Here is an 18069-nt window from a genome sequence, read left to right as displayed (position 1 = left end):
CCACCAGCCAAACTTTAATAACGTGATAAAACTAGCACCTCATTTAATGTTACTTTGTGAAATAAATGAAAATAGCGCACGCGCAGCTACAATCAATCAATTTCCTTGTGAGTTTCAAACAAAGTACAGCTTCTAGGAATATTCATTTGTACTGGAGTAGCGCTACTTATTCGGGAGAAGCCCCGGTGTGAGCATCAAGTCGCAAGAGCAATACCCGTAGCAACCTTAGACCCAGCGAAATACTGTGTTGATCAATGAGTTAGACAAATATCACGTAACGACATCCAAAGTTTTCAGTAACTAATTGAGCAAATAACGTCACTCCACTCTTCAATCTGCTCAAGTGTATCTTGACATCTCTTAACTAGTGGCTCTTTCCCGTCACTATCAGACGAGCTTGATAATTAGCATTATCAACAGTTGCTGAACTGAACTAACTCACGCCCCCAAAATGATACGTGCTGGCACTTTTCTATCGGCAGCCATACCGCTTTGAGTGATTGCTTCGATTATTCGCAGGACCCCCAGCTTGGGATCATTGGGCTCATTCCCTGTTGTTCTCCCCCTGAAGTCGTCAAACCATTCATTGACAGGCGTGTAATCCGGAATAACCTGGGCGGCCCTCTTGAGGTTGGTTTTAAGTACCGGAGTCCGGGCATGTCCCTACCAAGCGATTATGGAAAGAGGTAGATTAGTCAGCTGTTAGGCCATGATGAGGTAGTCATTTCTGCAACCTACTAGGTCGATCGTAAGCACCTTGATCCCCAAAGGTTCAACCTCATCCTTCAGTTCCTCTCCTATTTTCGACACTGCTGCTTTTGTAACGCTATACATGGCAGCTCCCGGGTAGCTTTGCCTTGATGAAACAGACGATATGATCACAACGCTACCAGAGCGACGGTCACGAAAGTGGGGGAGGAATGATCTAGTAACGTTAAGAACGCCGAACACATCTTTTGCCACCCAGAATAAATATGTCAGATACAGGACTGTCGCAGATAAGCACAGGCACTTTATACGCACTCGCATTGAAGAGGTCATAAGTCTCTTGATGGCTCACCTCTTCGATCGCACCTTGACATACATAGCTAAGCATGAGTCAAAAGTTAATTAACAAAGCTCCTGCAACTAAGAAAGTGTATACTCGCCCAGCGTTATTGATTAGGTAGTCTACTCTACCATAGATCTTGATCGCATTTTCAGTCGCTTCTTTCAGCTTTTCCGGGGACCAGGTGACATCCACTGTCATTACAGCCGCCCCTGCTTGCTCTATGTCACGGATCCGTTCGATGTTCCGAGCTGTTGCAATGACCTTTTGTCCCATGCTCAAAAGCGTCTAGGTAGCGGCATGTAGATGATGGGTATGAATCCATTCTGACCGGGGTTGGCAGCATTGGGCGTACGTACCAAGGCAAAGTGTCTGCCCATTCCAGTGCTGCAGCCTGTGATGAACCATACAGAGCTGTGGGCGGGGCTTATATAAGTCATTGAACTTGATGCACGCTATGGAAGTGATGCGCTAATGTGGGTAAGGTGGAGAGTGTACATTTTCTGGAGTGTATACAGGTCTTATATGCATACAAGCTTTCTAGAAAAGAAGCATTATGTCATTGTTATTCTTAGTAATCATGATATCACGCCACTATACGAGTACAAAATAGCTTGCATCGTGATAGATAAAGCTTCCATGAGCCCTTCGTGCATATGGGGACCAATCACGATAGGCACCAGAATTTATTATTGACTACGATGTCTTCGCTAGGGGTTTATTTTAGCAGATACAGAGCCATGATAGTCAATCACATAAGAGAAGCAGCTTCTCCACATACCAGACTAGTCTTACATAGTGAGTAAAATGGGCGAGTCAAATTCACCCGCAGTCAAGTTTGTTTGTCTTACATCCCCTGTGATTACAAAGCTTGGAAACTGAGACACTATATTTGGAGCAACGAGTCGGTGTACTATAGCTACAGAAAAGATGGTTTAAAGTCTACTAGCAAGACGACAAGCAAAATCTCATCCATGGGTGAATTTGATTTACCTATTTTACCCCTAGTCTTACATCTGCCCTGCATTACTTTACGAGGCAAAAGATGGTATGTCTAGCTTTGCAAGCATAGGATTCTCCGGACAGAAGACTTTACTATGTGACCATGAGAACTTATGTGACGTCGATTGCCACATTGCCATGCGGTATTGGTTCTGGAGTGTTCGGCCAGCTTTATGTATAATCCCGACAACGAAAATACATTCACATTACATGTCACGGCATAGGTGGAGCGATATTTCCGAAACACATATTGATCCTCCTCTCTTCATTGCCTAGGGCTAGAAGCTAATTATACTGACAGCCGGCGCGAGTACTGAAGCTGGTTCGTGGTGGTGCAGAATGCGTGGGACCTTCATAAATCAAACTATTTCACTATATGCGTTTAGGGTATGCTAATTCAGTGTCGAGTTTATTAGGAGCTGACGAGATATGTCAAGACAGATATTACTAGCGTGTATTGTTCTTAAAAAATAGTGACAGAGCGGAGCGTCACTAAGGTGTTCCATCAGTTCAGCAGTATGATTTACACCCAGGTCTCTATACTTTGTTTCTGTATGAGTGGGCGAATTTGTTTCCTTCCGAGTGTGGGGCCTATCATTTCGCTACTGGCAATCCTAGTATTGGGTCAGCCTGCGAGGCGGGCGGTTGACGTAGATTATGTACTTGACCGTGTCGAAGGTAGATATATTCGGCAAAACTAGCGAGTGTAAGTGGGTGTCATGAAGTATTAATGTAATTTTACCTAGCAATGGGAGGTGTGTGAGAATCGCTTAGTCACCGATGTGCAATGGTTATAATCACCGCGATAAGTGCCGAAGCTCATTGAACTGTGGAGATGAGCGGCAGTTTCGTGCAATTGCCTGTGCCTGAGAAACGAGGGACGAGGTAGAGATGATCGCGCTATTACCCCTTCCGCGAATCTGAAAACCACACCTCTAGTTGGCCAGGTCACAGGCTCGTAATCATGGCAGGGGGTTGTTCACTCTACACCTTCGAACCTTGCTTACGACTTCAATGTAGAATAACTCGGTTACACATGTATAGCTCGATTATGCAGCGTTGCACACAATTGAGTGCTATGTTCAAGATCATAAGTCAGGGTATTCTCAGCCGGTTTTTAAACTATAGGTTTTATTAATATTCTATTTCACTGCTGTCATGCTCAAGTAGTAATTTACCCAATTATTTCACATGAGCTAACGAACTGTTCTTGACGTGGCTTATACCTTCACAATGTAATTTCCCCTCTGAAGCCCAGCCCTTTGGCCTTGAAATAGTATTGCTACCTCTCAAGGTATTCTACCGCAGGCATTTTACCTACTTTCCAGGTAACCCCCGATGGCATTTGAGCTATTGTCAATCTTCCAATCAAACTTACATAGAAGCAAGTAGTACGCTCATACATCGACAGAGTTCGCTTTGTGTATTGTGGGCATAGTAATATACAGTAATGAGTTTCTTTTTACACGGTAACTTGGTAAGGACAAATGGATGCGATACTTAAGCTCAACGAAATCCGATGTGTGTCGCGTGCTCGTAGCATCTCCAAGTCAATTTAAAGTAACTTGCTGTCTGCGGACAAGTCAACATTTGGCACCTGGATACTCTAGAGCCTCAGATAATCACGATCGACGTATTCAAAGTACCACAGTATCCAGGAATAAGATTGTGTATTTGAAATTATATCCTATCCGACCAGAACAGGATAAATCTTCTGTCGGAAATATTCGGCGCTACGGGAACCAATGCATCAGACCCGGCTGAGGGGTCCACACCATAGCCGCGGCCCGGGAGAATCTATCCCCGAGATTAATTGAATATAGGATATACGTATGACACTGTACGTATGCTTAACCGCTTAACCGATTCTTCGACCAAAATGGTTATTGGGTCAAATACTCGTATGCGATGAGCCCGGCCTCGGAGCGGACCGGCTAACTTGATGATTTTCTCTTTGGTTCTCGGACACAAGGTCCCTGTCACTGTGGCACTAAGTGACGTCGGTTATCGGTTGGGTACAGATGTGTTGCCTATTTGTTAGGTGCATGGTAGTGAGTATTCCGGTGACACTCCTGGATTTTTGCACAAGGTTTGAACTATGCAGTGGCCATATTGGATATAATCCTCATTCTACGCAAACGGTAGGCATGAGCTTTTATCATTGGTCGTACTCAGAGGTTGAGAGTGGACCAAAAGGTACGCCAGTAGTCATATCCGCTTACTTTGGATGATGATACGATATATCTAATACCGCTGTTGTCTTTTCTCTGACCCAGCATGTCCCTGAATAACGTGGTGTGTGTATTCTAAATTGGTCGTCCTACCACTGTTGCCAGTAACACTGAGCCGAACGGAAGTTTGTGACTTTCCGGTTCCCGCTCGTGATGCGGGAATGGTGCCCCTTTTGTATATCCTGAAGATCATACTCCTTCTCCCAACACACTCCTATATAGCCAGAAGGTGAGAGTGTCCTTAGAGCCACCAATTCATTTTCATCCCTTCTTCACCTTCAGCTAGACTCGAGCAGCTTAGCAATGTCTCTCACCACAGTTGATGTCCTTATTGTTGGAGCAGGTAGCTATTCACGCATGCGATATTTCTGACGCAAGAGTGACGCCCATGACTTAGGCCCCGCCGGACTTATGTGTGCATACAGCCTGTCTCAGGCCGGGCTGCATGTTCGTATTATTGACAAGAAAACCGAGCGTCTCCAAAAGGGACAGGGCGACGTTCTGCAGACCAGAGGATTGGAGATTATAGATGTGAGAATCTCTCACCTTATGGGATATCCCTAAAATAGCCATTAACTTTTGAATTTAGAGTCTTGGACTGTCTTCGCAAATTTTGCAAGAGGCTCAACGATGCGTTCACACCGCAACCTATGCGTCCTCGCCTGCCAGTAATGGCGAAATTTCCCTCGTTTCCCGAAAGAGCGTTGTTCAGGGAGTTGATTCCAATATGGTATTCATGGGTTTGTATGCACAGAGCTCTGTGGAAGGAATTCTCCGTCAAGTCCTTGCCTCTGGTCGAAAGCACATACCGAGCGCCACATTCGTGCCAGAGTCTCAGCCACTAAGCCCCTCCCGCAAAGTTGAGGTTGAACAGGGGGTATTCCCAGTTGAGATGAAAGTGACGGACGACGGTGATGGTTACCCGGTTACTGCTTGTTTACAACATCCGGATGGCAAAAAAGAGACAGTAAAAGCCAAATATTTACTTGGTTGTGACGGGGCCCATTCCTGGGTCCGTACTCAATTAGGGATTGAAATGGTCGGAGAAACCTCTGGTGCGTTCTGCCATCCCTCGAAATTAACTCACCTTTTGATATCCTACTGGATTTATTACAGACCAGGTGTGGGGTGTTGTCGACGCGTATATTGATACGGACTTCCCTGATGTTCGTGCGTTGACCGTATTCGACAATAATGGCCGTGTGAGTCGACTGTTACTAGCCAAGAAAGTTGCATGATCTAACCAAGTTATGAAACAAAGCATGCAGTATTGATTCCTCGAGAAAACGACATGGTGCGATTTACCATTCAGGTTTCCGAATCGGACGTATCCGTCAATTCTGAAACCGGGCGTATTGACCGAACCAAAATTGGAGTAGAGAGAATCCTACAGGTTAGTGTTAAAGTTTGTGTCATGGAGAATCTAGTTTTAAATTGTTTTCGACCAGCTCGTCAAGGGGCTCATGAAGCCTTACCGCGTAGATTTTAAAAGAGTCGACTGGTCTGGTGTCTACGTGATTGGGCAGAGACTCGCATCAAGATACCAAGATCAAAGTAAAAGGATATTTATTCTGGGTGATGCTTGTGAGTTGGCCAATCATTTTCCGTCAGTCGGAAATCTCGAATTCAGCTAACCTTCCGTTCATTAATTAGGCCATACTCATTCACCCCATGCTGGACAAGGAATGAATGCTGCGATTAGCGATGCTCACAACCTATCTTGGAAGCTCGTCCATGTACTCAAAGGCTGGGGGGCGCCTGAATTACTTCACACGGTTAGTTCACAGCCTCCTACCTTCCAAATCGCAATTGACAAGAATGTTGACAGTATGAGTCTGAACGACGTGATTTCGCGGTTAAATTAATTGAACTCCACGAGCGTATTGCAGAAGTCATGTCCGGCAAAGTAAAGGGCACATCTAGCGAGTGAGTCTCTGAACGATAAACATATCCGACCCGCACTAACTTCTGTCAATAGTTTGATGATAAAATCCGTGAAGTTTGTTTGGTGAGTTCGATAGGATAATATACATCTTTGATGTCACTGACCTCGATCATGATGGTTCGTAACTAGCGGTACTGGGACTCACTATCCATCCTCCATAATAGTAGATTCATCTAATCAGCTACTTGCTCCGGGCATCATTATTGGAGAGGCAAGTCTATAATACTGTGTTTGAATTAGTTGATTGACTTTCGAGTAGCGCTTCCCTCACCAAGTAATAATCCGCACGGCCGACTTCAGGCCCTTTTCTACCCTCGACCTTTGCAATTCAGACAACATGTATAAGATCATAGTTTTAACGGGGGACGCGAAGGATACGACACGGAGAGAGAAGCTCGAGGAGGTTGGTAAGACTTTGAAGCAGTGGCGCCTTCAACGCCCCAATATGTTCCAAGTGTATACAATCATGTGAGTCAAGCATGCACGGACTACTAGTCCCTTCGATTCCATGCTGTGTACTTATGCTATTGTCAATAGGGCAACGAAGAAGGAGAATGGTAACTATACCGATGTTCCGGATACTCTCCGTCCATATTGGGACACGGTCTTCCTTGATGATATCTCATATGCGGAGCACGAAGGAGGAGGCAAGGCCTACCAGTCGTTTGGCGTGGGCCCAGAAGGTTGTTTGGTACTCGTTCGACCAGATGGCCATGTTGCGGCTCTCGCATCATTGGAGGAGAGCCAAATTCTTCAGGCGCTCTGTTCTGTAAAAATACCACTCGGGTTCTAGTCCATATGACTATATTTGTGTATAATCTTTTGCTCATTGGTCTCTGATTATTACTTATTTCAGCTCTAACAAAGATAGCCAGTTTAAAGGTGGAGGGAAGCTGAGATATTGAGTACTATGGCGGCGAGTTTGAAATTGATCATTAGCGCCCTCGATCAAAACTGCCCAGTTCCACGCCCCACACATGGTTATGGGCATCTCACCACCACTAATGTCGACTGAGGTAGCACCATTGCTGCCCACACTAAGCGAGCAGCCAAAGCAGTCGGCATGGCTCAGAATAAAGAAATTTACCAATGAAGCGAAGGTAAACAACTTGTTCCATGAAACCCATGCCCAAGTTGACTTCTTTAAGAAATCGTTTTAGACTCTGGTCAAATCTGCTATCCCAGTTCTAGGGTAGGAGCTTACCATTACCTCGTTGCGCTTACTTATAAATCAAGTGCCGAAAAAGAGCCCAAATTCTCGAATATTCTTTGATCCTAGTGTCGGCCGTATCGCTAGGTCATGTATCGACTGAAGCCCTGGCAGCATCAAGCTTGAGTTCCATCACAGCCACCGTAACCGGCTTGAGCGTTGTGCACGGGTTTGCCAGCGCTCTGGACTCGTTGTTACCCCAAGCATGGACTAGTGACCATCCTGAGAATGTGGGCCTGTGGGCTCAACGCATGGTAATAGTGATGCTTATCAACACATTGGTGAGTACCCATATGGTTTTAGTCACGAGGGATGCTGGCCTAACGTTTTCATATCAGCCTATCACAGCCATTTGGTTAAACGCCGAAAACATCCTATTGCGTTTGGGCCAAGAAGAAAAGATAGCTCATCTGGCTGGACTGTATCTTGGATGGTTTACGTTGACTCTTCCGGGCCTTATTATCGGTGTGGTAACAAGGTAAGCACATCAACTCTTTCTGAATATATAACACCTAACGACCTTTTCCAGGCGCTACCTCCAGGCACAGGGAATTATGCATGCGCAAACAATTGTTATGGTTTTTATTGCTCCGGCCAACTTGTTTCTTAACTGGCTCCTAGTCTGGGGACCGCCAGCATTTCGATTGGGGTGAGTGTGTCCTGACGTAGGCATGCATATTGGTAGCGAGTGCTGAACAATTATCCTAGATTTATTGGTGCCCCTATTGCCAGCTCTATATCCTTCACTCTGTCCGCCGCCATCTATGTTGGGTATGCTTGCGTTTTTGTACCAAAAAAGGCTTGGCACCCTATTGGGAGACAATCCTTCAGGGGCTTAGGCACACTTTACAGTCTGGGACTCTCTGGAACCGGACAAATCGCGACTGAGTGGTGGAGCTGGGAATTTCTTGGCTTGATGTCTTCGAGGTAAATATTGTCGCGGCGGAATCGAATTTGAGCAGTGGTGGCATTGATGTCTTTCGTCAGGTTCGGGGCAACTTCGCTCGCCGCGCAAAGTGTGTTGCTCGTATCAGCAAGCGTTGCGTTCCAGACCCCTTATTCACTTGGAGTGTCGGTTGCGGTCCGAGTGGGAAACCTGCTAGGCTCCGGCGATAGCCGCAAAGCAAAAGTGGCAGCTGAAACTGGGATTGGTCTGTCAATTATTACCGCTTTGACCATGAGGTACACGCCGTTCCTATCGCTCTTCGTGAATCTCACCGAGAAATTGATACAGCACTATCATCATGGTGCTTCGTGGATCATGGTCTTACATGTTCAACAAAGATGTGGAGGTCGCAAAACTTGTGACCAAGGTCTTACCGTTGCTTGCCATGTTTCAGGCAACCATACCATGTATATCCGGAATCCGTCAAATGCTCACAGGAAAATTGTTCTAGATTGTTGACGGGGTCACAGCGGTCACAGATGGAGTCCTGAGAGCCACTGGCAGGCTGGGGTTGGGCGCCATGGTCAATATCACGGCTTATTACTGCATTGGTGAGTGTGTGGTTACAGCGCAAGATAGAGAATGATTTATTTTCTGATCTGGAATTGTACGTACGTTTCAGGTATTCCTCTCGGTTTATATTTGGCCTTCTGGAAAGGCCTGGAATTGCAAGGCCTATGGATTAGAATCACAGCAGCGATTTTCTATGCTGCAAGCGCATCGGTATATGCAGTGTCCCGAACGTCTTGGCAGAAGGAGGTCGAGAACGCCTCGCAACGTTTGAAGCGCGGACAAAGAGACCAAATATCTGAGCCATAATAAAAATTCCTATGCTTGTAAATTCTATAGAGTTTGCTTGAATGTTAAAAACACAATTGGTACATAGTTGTTAGCGATGGGATACAGACTGACACCGCCGCGATTGAATTGTTACCTCATATTGATCAGTGGCATTGCCTTGGGTGATTGGCACCGGAGCCTGCGTGTTGGGGAATAGCCATGCCTTTGCGATCGGTAAATCGCCAATCCTAACAGCTGCGCTGTAGACCATAATACTGTGGAGAGCTCCAGTCGCTCACGCACAAACTCCACACTTTTCACGTGTATTTGTATAGTCGATTAACTCCAAGGCAGTCGAAGTCTATAGGATCGCCGAATCTAGTTTATAAAGTACGATCGATGACGCCAACATATTGAAATCAGTCAGCAACGGTGTCAGGCTCGTAGACGAAAGCTGTTGGTTCGTCTTGTTAATTTATCTTGGGTGGATATGCATTCGGGTAGGCGGCTATCCCCGAACCCATATGGCTATGTTGTATTTGGATGTGACGATACGAACAAGGCAGACTGCCAAGGCGGAATCTCTCATAGGGCGGTGTAGTGGCTAAAAGCTCAGGTCCGCAGTTGGGTCTTGTGACGCAGCTGGAGTGAGGGGTCTCATCGATCGGTGGGTGTTTCAGCACGTGTTTACCAATTTATATAGCATCGTTTTGAACTTCGGTGTATTCTGTGAGCTGGACAGTTCCTTCGTTGACATGAAGTTTATTGTCCCATGTATAGTGGCCGCCAGGCTTGTTTCAGCAGCGGTTGATATGACATCAATCAACCGCTCACCGAACAGTCGAACAGTCCTAAATGTATGTGGACCCTATATTTATTACCGGGTGACCAAGTCCCTCAACTTTTGACAACCACAGTCCTATATCGTTGAGCTTTTCAGGGACAACCATCTTAAGCGTGGGTTCGCGTCGCCTCATGAGGAACTCCACCATGACCTTAGGCGCCGTGGTGCTACCTGGGAGGTTACAAGAGAATATTCGGGCAATATCCTGACCGGAGCCGCCATTAAGCTTGCCAGCGATGCCGACCTTCCCAAGCTTGCAGGCGCAACGAGCGTGGAATCTATTACGCCTATATACCTACATCGAGCTCCCAAGCCTGTTTTTCAGCAAGTGATGCAGGTGACTCCAAATGGAACGGCGTTCAATGAGCCATTTTCAACCCATGTCATGACGGGCGTCGACAAACTTCATGCTGAGGGATACTTCGGACAGGGAATTAAAATTGGCATTATTGACAGCGGGATCGACTATACACACCCCTACCTTGGCGGCGCAATGGGTCCTGGCAACAAGGTCATAGGAGGATACGACTTTGTTGGGGATGCTTACACTGGCCTCCAAGATTCGATTCCTATGCCTGACCCCGATGTAAGAGTCATGCTCCACTCTTCTCTACGGAAAATAACGAGTAGTGCTTGCAGCCCCTCGACCAGTGCAACGGACACGGCACCCACGTTGCAGGTATCATTGGCGCCAATCCGAATAACCCATTCAATATTTCAGGTGTTGCCCACCAGTCTGAGATTAACGCTTACCGCGTTCTCGGTTGCGACGGCTCGACTCCAGACGATATTGTGATAGCCGCTCTTCTTCGTGCCCATGCCGACGGAAATGATGTTATCAACCTTTCCCTTGGCGAATCTAATGGCTGGGCCGAGTCTCTTGTTAGTGTTGTCGCCAGTCGAATTGCACGCGAGGGCCGTATTGTTACAATTGCCACAGGCAATGACGGGGAGTACGGCGCTTGGTATGCCTCCACTCCAGCTACTGGGGTTGATGTTATTTCTGTTGGTTCCGTTGACAAGTGAGGCTTATCTAAATCTTCCAAGAGGTTCGCTAACTGTGTTGTACAGTGTCATACTTTACCAGCAGAACGCGACAGTCTCCGATGGACGTAACATTCCCTACCAATCTTTTGACGCGCTTAATATTCCGAGCGGGCTTCAACTTTATGCTACTTCCTCCGATGTCAATATTACAGCTGATGCATGCGAACCTCTTCCTTCCAACACACCTGATCTATCAAATCGTCTTGTGGTTATTCGTCGCGGTACTTGCCCGTTCCTCACCAAGGTCAACAATACTGCGGCCAGGGGTGGGAGGTACTTCTTGGTATACGACAACATAGACCAACCATTAATTCCCATTTCGACTGGTCCCTATCCTGGCGCGCTCATCAGTCAAGCCGATGGTATTTTCCTGATACAGCAAGCAATACCTCAAAACCTCACCATATCGTTCCCCAACGCGTCTTATATCATTTCAAATCCGACGGGCGGTCTCGTATCACCATTTAGCAGCTACGGCCCTTCGTATGACATGTACTTGAAACCTGCAATTGCTGCTCCTGGAGACAGTATTCCTTCCACTTGGCCGGTTAGGATGGGATCTTGGGCACTTGCTTCTGGTACCTCGATGGCATCTCCGTTTGTAGCTGGCGCTGCCGCACTTCTACTGCAGGTTCGAGGGGAGAGTCCAACGACTGCGCAGGCTGCTCGAGCAATATTCCAAAACACTGCTATGCCCGTGATGCGGATTGTCAACGCCTCTTTGGCGCCAACTACGGGTCAGCAGGGTGCTGGACTGCTGAACGTATATAACGCAATTAAAAATACCGGAAGTTTATTGCCTGCCGAAATATTATTGAACGATACGGCGTATTTTCAAGGCACACACACCTTGGTAGTTCGCAACGGTGGGACACAGGACGTTACTTATAAATTCAGCCACGTTCCCGCCGGAACTGTGAATACCATCGGTGGGATTCAGCCCTACCGTAAGTGTTGTGTAGATTTGCCTCTTGATACGCAAAACTAATCAAGTATTGCTAGTCGGGCCTCTTGGTTTAATTGACAGCTCTGCAGTTGCTACCATCGAACCGGCCGAAGTTATCGTCCCTGCTGGTTCTTCCGCTTCAATCAACGTTACCCTCAGTTTGCCAACAGCCCTGGATAAAACCCAGTTCCCGGTCTATTCTGGATATATAAGGGCTACCGGGTCGGACAACTCGACTCTTCAGTCCACATACATTGGTGCTGCTGCCGCCCTCAAAGATATGAAAATCATTGACAATACTAATGCATACTTTGGTGACGTTCAGATCCCAGTGGTTGTGAGTGCCTTGGGCGATCCTGTTCCTTCCAATGGGTCAGCGGTATTTACCATGAGCGCTTCCGACTATCCTATCGTTATTGGTCGTCTCGTTGCTGGTTCTGCGCTTATCCAATTTGATCTCATTGATTCTCAACAAAGTCTTACCGCCAATCAACGTCGCGCCAAGTACGGTGGCGAGAAACATCCCATTGATCTCCGTGCACCTTTGTACAAACGTTCAACCTGGGGTTGGCTTTTCACCAATAGATTTCAAACCACCGGGTCATTCGCTGCTGTCTCGACTCTTGGCACCCTATTTCAAGAGCGCTATACCCCTCGTAATAATGGTGCTGCAACGGCTGAAGAAGGCGGTTATTATGCTATTCCAATAAACCAGTATGCCAACGGAACTACTATCCCCGATGGGAGCTATAGGATTCTGTTCCGTGCGCTTAAAATCACCGGAAATCCCGAACTGGAAGAGGATTATGAAACTTGGACTAGTCCAACGATCATTGTCAGGCGAAACTAATTTCTCTATTTCTCTTCAATATCTGTACCATTGGTGTCTCAAGACTTGAACTTTGCAATGAACTATCAGAGTCACGAATTACTGACATTTATTAATACTGTGGTTTCGTCGAAATGTATTTCGTCCACTCGGTGTTGGTTGGCCTTAAAGGCCACGTTCGAGAGGACTTTGAAGCATTTCAATGAACGACGGTTAGCTGTATGAATTGAATATGCTTTGCCTATATACAGCTGTTTTTCTGGCACGAAAATATATTTCATACCTATTATTTCATTGGCGGCTGCAACCTGCTCTTATGATGCGCATATACCAGTTGATTGGCCTAGATAGAGATGTTGGAGCCAAGTCCTAGTAGAATTCGTCAGTGTGCCTTCATCACCTTCTCGTTTACATCCGACTTAGGCTCCGGTAGCTCCGAACATCTGGCAGGATGATATTGAAATATAAATGATGTGTGTACATGAGTATATGCGTGACCATCGTCAGATACCAGCGGGGGTGGGTGATCCGGCACGGAGTGCACAGATGAGAGCCGGGGCGCCGAGACACGAGCAGAACTCGCGGGTGGGTGGCCAAGCCCGACGGTAGTCGAGCAGGGCGGGGGGGCGGGAGCAACGAAAGACACACAGAAAAAGCGACGGACCACGAAATTGAATACGATGTAAGATGAATAGGAAGGTGGGTGGGGAAAAAACAGAATAAGAGCGCTGTGAGGGACTGAGTGCGCTGTGTAAGTATGGTCGACTCGGCACAATCGATAATCACGTGATTAACTGCATCACAAGCCCTGCGCGACCTACGCCCAAGTCTGGGCTTGTGCGTCTCCGCAGGCTCCGATACACAGCCCTTATTTTGCTTCGTGCAATCACTTAAATAACCCGCTCGCAATACCAGGTTGTGCTGTTGTCGAGGTGAAGCTTAAGAGCGCTGAAAGCGCACCTGGCTGGATTTATACACGCAATTTGATCAAATTCTAGTGTGTTGAATTAGGCCTGAAGTGAACACCTATGGGTAGGCATATACCGCAATATTTTTGTAAAGGAGTAGGAAAAGTCATTCAGCTAACCTTACTAAGTGCGTTAGTTGAAATGTAAACCTTTGGCTTATCTGTAGCTTAGCCAAAGTGACGGAGCCTTCGATGTATTATACTTGCTCCTCAATTATACTATCCTGAAAATCAAAAGCGGAACACTAGCAAGGTTCTTGCCAAAGAATGTGGGCACGCATAAATGTAGTAGAACAGCAGTCTCGATGTATAGAGCTACATCCCTGTTACATTGTAACATGCTATCCGTAAGTCTGGCCATATCGCTGCTCGACCCTCGATGGCGATCCTACTCCAGACGTCCTCCATCATTCGGATATTGCCATTTAGAGCAGATTCCGGATTTTGACATTCTCGATGACCCCGAATCCGGTCACAAATTGCGTTTCTATCTCGCTGTTTAAGCAATACCACTCCAACCTAGGGAGTCTCATAGTCAGGACGACACAGCAGTAGACTAAGTAATGGACATACGATCATCATTGGGACTACCAAGAATGCGTCGAGACTATGCCCCGGCTTTGTCTCGTTTGCGAGTCGCATGAATATTCTGCTCGCTTGCTTAACTCGTGAATCCTGAGCGTTGACGCCATGGAGTTTCTTGGGGTGATTTTCCATTTAGAGAGCGCTACCTTGAGAGTTTTCTTGTTATATTACATACCATATAAAGGTAGATGTATGCAGCCTGGCGCCAGCCCTCCTGTACTGCCTTTCTTTCAATTCTCAGTGCCGGGTCGACTGACTCTACAGGCGGTATTCGAATCTTGGACAGGTCATCTTCAATCCTACGTAGCAAACTAGGTTCGATGGCTGTTCCGCGGTACTCGTAGAGATTGTTGACCCAGGTAAGCAAGAGTATAAATTGGTCGGGAATTCCATGAAGCCACTGGAATCCATAGTTCTGCTGGCGCTGGTAGATCTCGTCACAGAGTTTGAGCGAGAACCCAGCATCGTATTTGCATAACATAGGTAGACCATAGATAACGCTTGTAGAAATATCCATAGAGATAAAACATAGGCAGCTAAAAGCTGGACTATTCAGTATACCGGGTAGGTACACTGGTTGGCCCAGGGGATCGGGGCATGCATGACCAAATACTGGCGCGATCTTGCACAAGCGCGGGTACCAGGAGCGGAATGGATAACCACACACCAGCATAGAAAGCACCTAAGGGGAATGGTATAAGTAAGCTACTATAACTTACTAGTTGTTTGTTTGTTTGTTTGTTTGTTTGTTTGTTTGTTTTTACCTCAGTATAATCCTCTAGTATAAGCATCGCTTGTTTCGGGTCCACGCCTGAGTTAGAAGCAACTTGATGCAATGCGTAACGAGCAGCCTTCTGGTCGATTGCGGTGAATAATAGGGAGATAACCCAGGTACAGGTCTCATCAGGCATCGGGCTTTTCAAGAGTGACCTCATAGCCCTGCCAACGACTAGCCTGTGAGCACGAGTTGAATCTGAGGCGGAGACTTCACGTAATACACGCTCCTTCGCGTGCCAAAGAATTTTCAATGGTTCAAAAGTGCCTATCATGATCCATTGCGCAGCTACTCTATTGTGTCAGAGAGGTTTTACATTGACATATCCCGAGGTACTCACCATGTTGCAGTACGAAAGGAACCACGTTGTCCGCCACAGTATTGTCCAACGCAAGAATTGTACCTATCATTTGCTTTAATCCTTCGAGTTCTTCACCTTCTTCCTCTTCTTCCCAGCCGACACTCGAAAAGGATTCTCCGGATTTGGGATTTGAGAGAGCCGCATTTATTCCCCAATTTACGCTATTCGAGAGCCCCCGAGCACAGTCAGCAAAATGTTCGCCGCTTCGTTGGGTCACCAAGGCTGCGGCCTGTGAGGTTTCGGAAGAAGCTGAATCCATGTGAGCTGCTAAGCTAGGAACGTTCCTGCCCTCTAAGAAATAATCCGGTCGTAGACTGAGACTGTGCGGTTGAGCTGCCTCTGGAATAACCGCCCTATTACCGGGCACGGGTACCTCTATCCCAATAGATGGATTCAACAATTGGTGTTGTTTCCCTCCTGCCAAGGCTGGAATATGTTCCAGAGGTGATTCAGAGTAGCTGCCTGACGTCAACAGAGTACAGTTGGCAGAATATGGTCCAGATACCAGATTAACAGAGGGCAGTTGGACGCCCCCCAGGAAATCCCATACAGGGAGATTCGATGAAGAGTCTAGAGGCTCGGTATTGCCGAGCTCGTTGGAGATGCTTATTTCCGAGGTGTGTGGAGGAACAGCGCTAGTTCCAACTTCCTCGCGAGCAAAGGTGTGAAGGACAGCAGGTTTAGTTCTTGGCTTCCTCTGCTTTCTAGAGCTGGAAACACTCTCGAAATACTGATATCCACTGCACTCGAGTCCCATTCTAACGCAAGTCTGGCATTTCGGACGAGTCTCATCGCATTTTTTTCGTCTGAAAACGAACCGGTCTTCTCGTACATTCATCTGGACAAACTACAAGGAAACTTGCCTGGTTTTGCATGTACCGCATCCGGTAGTAGATCGAGTGTCCATAGCTATATGGTAAATTTTCCACAAGTTTCTGTTTCAAGGCCCAGTCGACGTGGCAGGAATATCAACAATATGGTCTCCCACATTCGAGTTTATTTACCTGGCCAAGCCTCGGCAAGACAAACGATCGAGGAACGCCTGGCGCTAATTTCACAGTGGTCAAGGCAGGCCTCTGGATCTATACATGCCTAGAAAGATTGGAAAGCGAGAGACAAGTGTACTCTGAATCTTGTTGTACTCAACCAAATCCCCAAAAGCTCAGGAGCAACATGGCACTCGCCATGATTCGCGGAGCCTCACAGGCCGTACACACGTTAGTCAGCTACCACTTTTTCCTATTCTGGCAGGATTTATGCGCAGTGCCTTCTAAAAATAATACAGCTGATTGATTACTGATAGCCGTACATATCTCCAGGGGCTCCTGAGCTTCTCGGGTTTTTGGTTGAGTAGTGCAGCAATCGTTGCAGCTGCCAATTTCCAAGATTTGGATTTTGGATTGCTGTGTAAGAAATGTCGAGGTGTGTAACCAAGTACGTATTTGTGGGGTAATCCTGAGCTCTGAGAGTATCCCTTTTTTCTGCATGTATGCGGTTACATTCGCAGGAACATCGACACGACGAACCTCAAAAGTGCGGATGTTCCAGATCGTCAAAAGCGACACTTGTATGCGGGGCGCTGGGAAAATACGACCTGTACGTATCCTAGCTCGTCCCTGGGTGTTGTTGAGCTGCGGATCCTGTGTTTCTGTGTGCTGCGTGCGGATGCTTGACAGAATCTAGACGTCGTACGGGTCGTTTGTAGTTCGGGGGCTCACCGTGATATGTATTCGATTCTTGCATAGGATTCGATTGTCCCACTTGTATTGTATATGCTCGTTTTTTCCAGAGTACGTAGTCTTCACTGACCGAATCCTGGATATTGTGCAGACTAGATCTACCAAGGCCTATACGTTTTATTACAAGGCCAGAAATCCGAGCATTTTCCAAAGACGATAGAAATCATATTTGCGGTGCCGGATATCAAGAAAATGAACATGAGTATCGAGTATCATCATTTGAGTGTTGGCATACAAGAGCCGAACTGAACAACACATAAATTGCCTATTCAAGTAAACTTCGAGCGAGGATCAACGCACTGAGTAAACCCGTCACGGCCCACATGCGTCATACAAAATATAATAATCCCTCATGTCCATCCAAGCTTGACAGGGGCTAATATCGCGCTCCACCCCTTCCAGAGAGCACGACAGGACTACCCATTTCAGGTTGCGTTGTACACACGGGAGAATTGTAGCAGAAATGAGATTGCTGAATAACCCCTATCCATACCCCATACCCTAGAATCCCGGTGGTGAGTTGCTTGCATCCAACCCCGACTCGAGCATGCGTATGTTTGCCAACTGAAATTGTGTTGTTCTCGGCCACCATGGGTGTGAAATGTCTTTTGGCTTCTTCGTGCCCAAACTCAAAGCGATTGATATAAATGCGGACCCAAGTTCGTAATTCCGGTTGTCGGCCGACTGTCGGGGCTTCTGCACTAGTCGCCTTGTGGAATCCGCCTCTCTCGGAGACGAGTGCCTGACCAGGGAATTAGATTCGGGGATGATCCAGTTGGGGGATTTAAAAAGAAATGTATTGAGAAGTATGAAC

At 46.9% G+C, this 18069-nt stretch overlaps 4 protein-coding genes across 4 annotated transcripts; 2 read left to right on the top strand and 2 right to left on the bottom strand.

The window, feature by feature from the left end:
- Positions 1-438: 438 nt before the first annotated feature.
- Positions 439-1324, bottom strand: RhiXN_05793 (short chain dehydrogenase; the record flags this gene model as incomplete). Its single annotated transcript, XM_043325609.1, has 4 exons — positions 439-663; positions 739-925; positions 1061-1088; positions 1180-1324. The coding sequence occupies 4 exons, from the start codon at positions 1322-1324 to the stop codon at positions 439-441; spliced, it is 585 nt and encodes a 194-aa protein (XP_043181041.1).
- A 3260-nt stretch (positions 1325-4584) lies between these two features.
- On the top strand, positions 4585-9201 carry RhiXN_05792 (FAD-binding domain protein; the record flags this gene model as incomplete). The annotated part of the gene is made up of 21 exons (XM_043325608.1): positions 4585-4624; positions 4679-4812; positions 4871-5336; positions 5398-5483; positions 5543-5674; positions 5730-5865; positions 5935-6056; positions 6110-6207; positions 6260-6289; positions 6527-6694; positions 6764-7018; positions 7083-7108; positions 7166-7326; positions 7387-7418; positions 7474-7717; positions 7775-7914; positions 7966-8085; positions 8145-8363; positions 8424-8643; positions 8834-8933; positions 9005-9201. The coding sequence occupies 21 exons, from the start codon at positions 4585-4587 to the stop codon at positions 9199-9201; spliced, it is 3126 nt and encodes a 1041-aa protein (XP_043181040.1).
- A 716-nt stretch (positions 9202-9917) lies between these two features.
- On the top strand, positions 9918-12849 carry RhiXN_05791 (pyrolysin; the record flags this gene model as incomplete). The annotated part of the gene is made up of 5 exons (XM_043325607.1): positions 9918-10019; positions 10080-10592; positions 10646-11028; positions 11078-12000; positions 12056-12849. 5 exons carry the CDS (start codon positions 9918-9920, stop codon positions 12847-12849), a joined length of 2715 nt encoding a protein of 904 aa, XP_043181039.1.
- A 1261-nt stretch (positions 12850-14110) lies between these two features.
- On the bottom strand, positions 14111-16273 carry RhiXN_05790 (Fungal specific transcription factor domain; the record flags this gene model as incomplete). The annotated part of the gene is made up of 5 exons (XM_043325606.1): positions 14111-14314; positions 14369-14494; positions 14556-15062; positions 15145-15443; positions 15496-16273. The coding sequence occupies 5 exons, from the start codon at positions 16271-16273 to the stop codon at positions 14111-14113; spliced, it is 1914 nt and encodes a 637-aa protein (XP_043181038.1).
- Between the last annotated feature and the right edge of the window lie 1796 nt (positions 16274-18069).

This window comes from Rhizoctonia solani, chromosome 6 (genome assembly GCF_016906535.1).
Source record: "Rhizoctonia solani chromosome 6, complete sequence".
In the NCBI taxonomy this organism is placed as follows: domain Eukaryota; kingdom Fungi; phylum Basidiomycota; class Agaricomycetes; order Cantharellales; family Ceratobasidiaceae; genus Rhizoctonia; species Rhizoctonia solani.
This window is presented reverse-complemented; position numbering and strand designations above follow the sequence as displayed.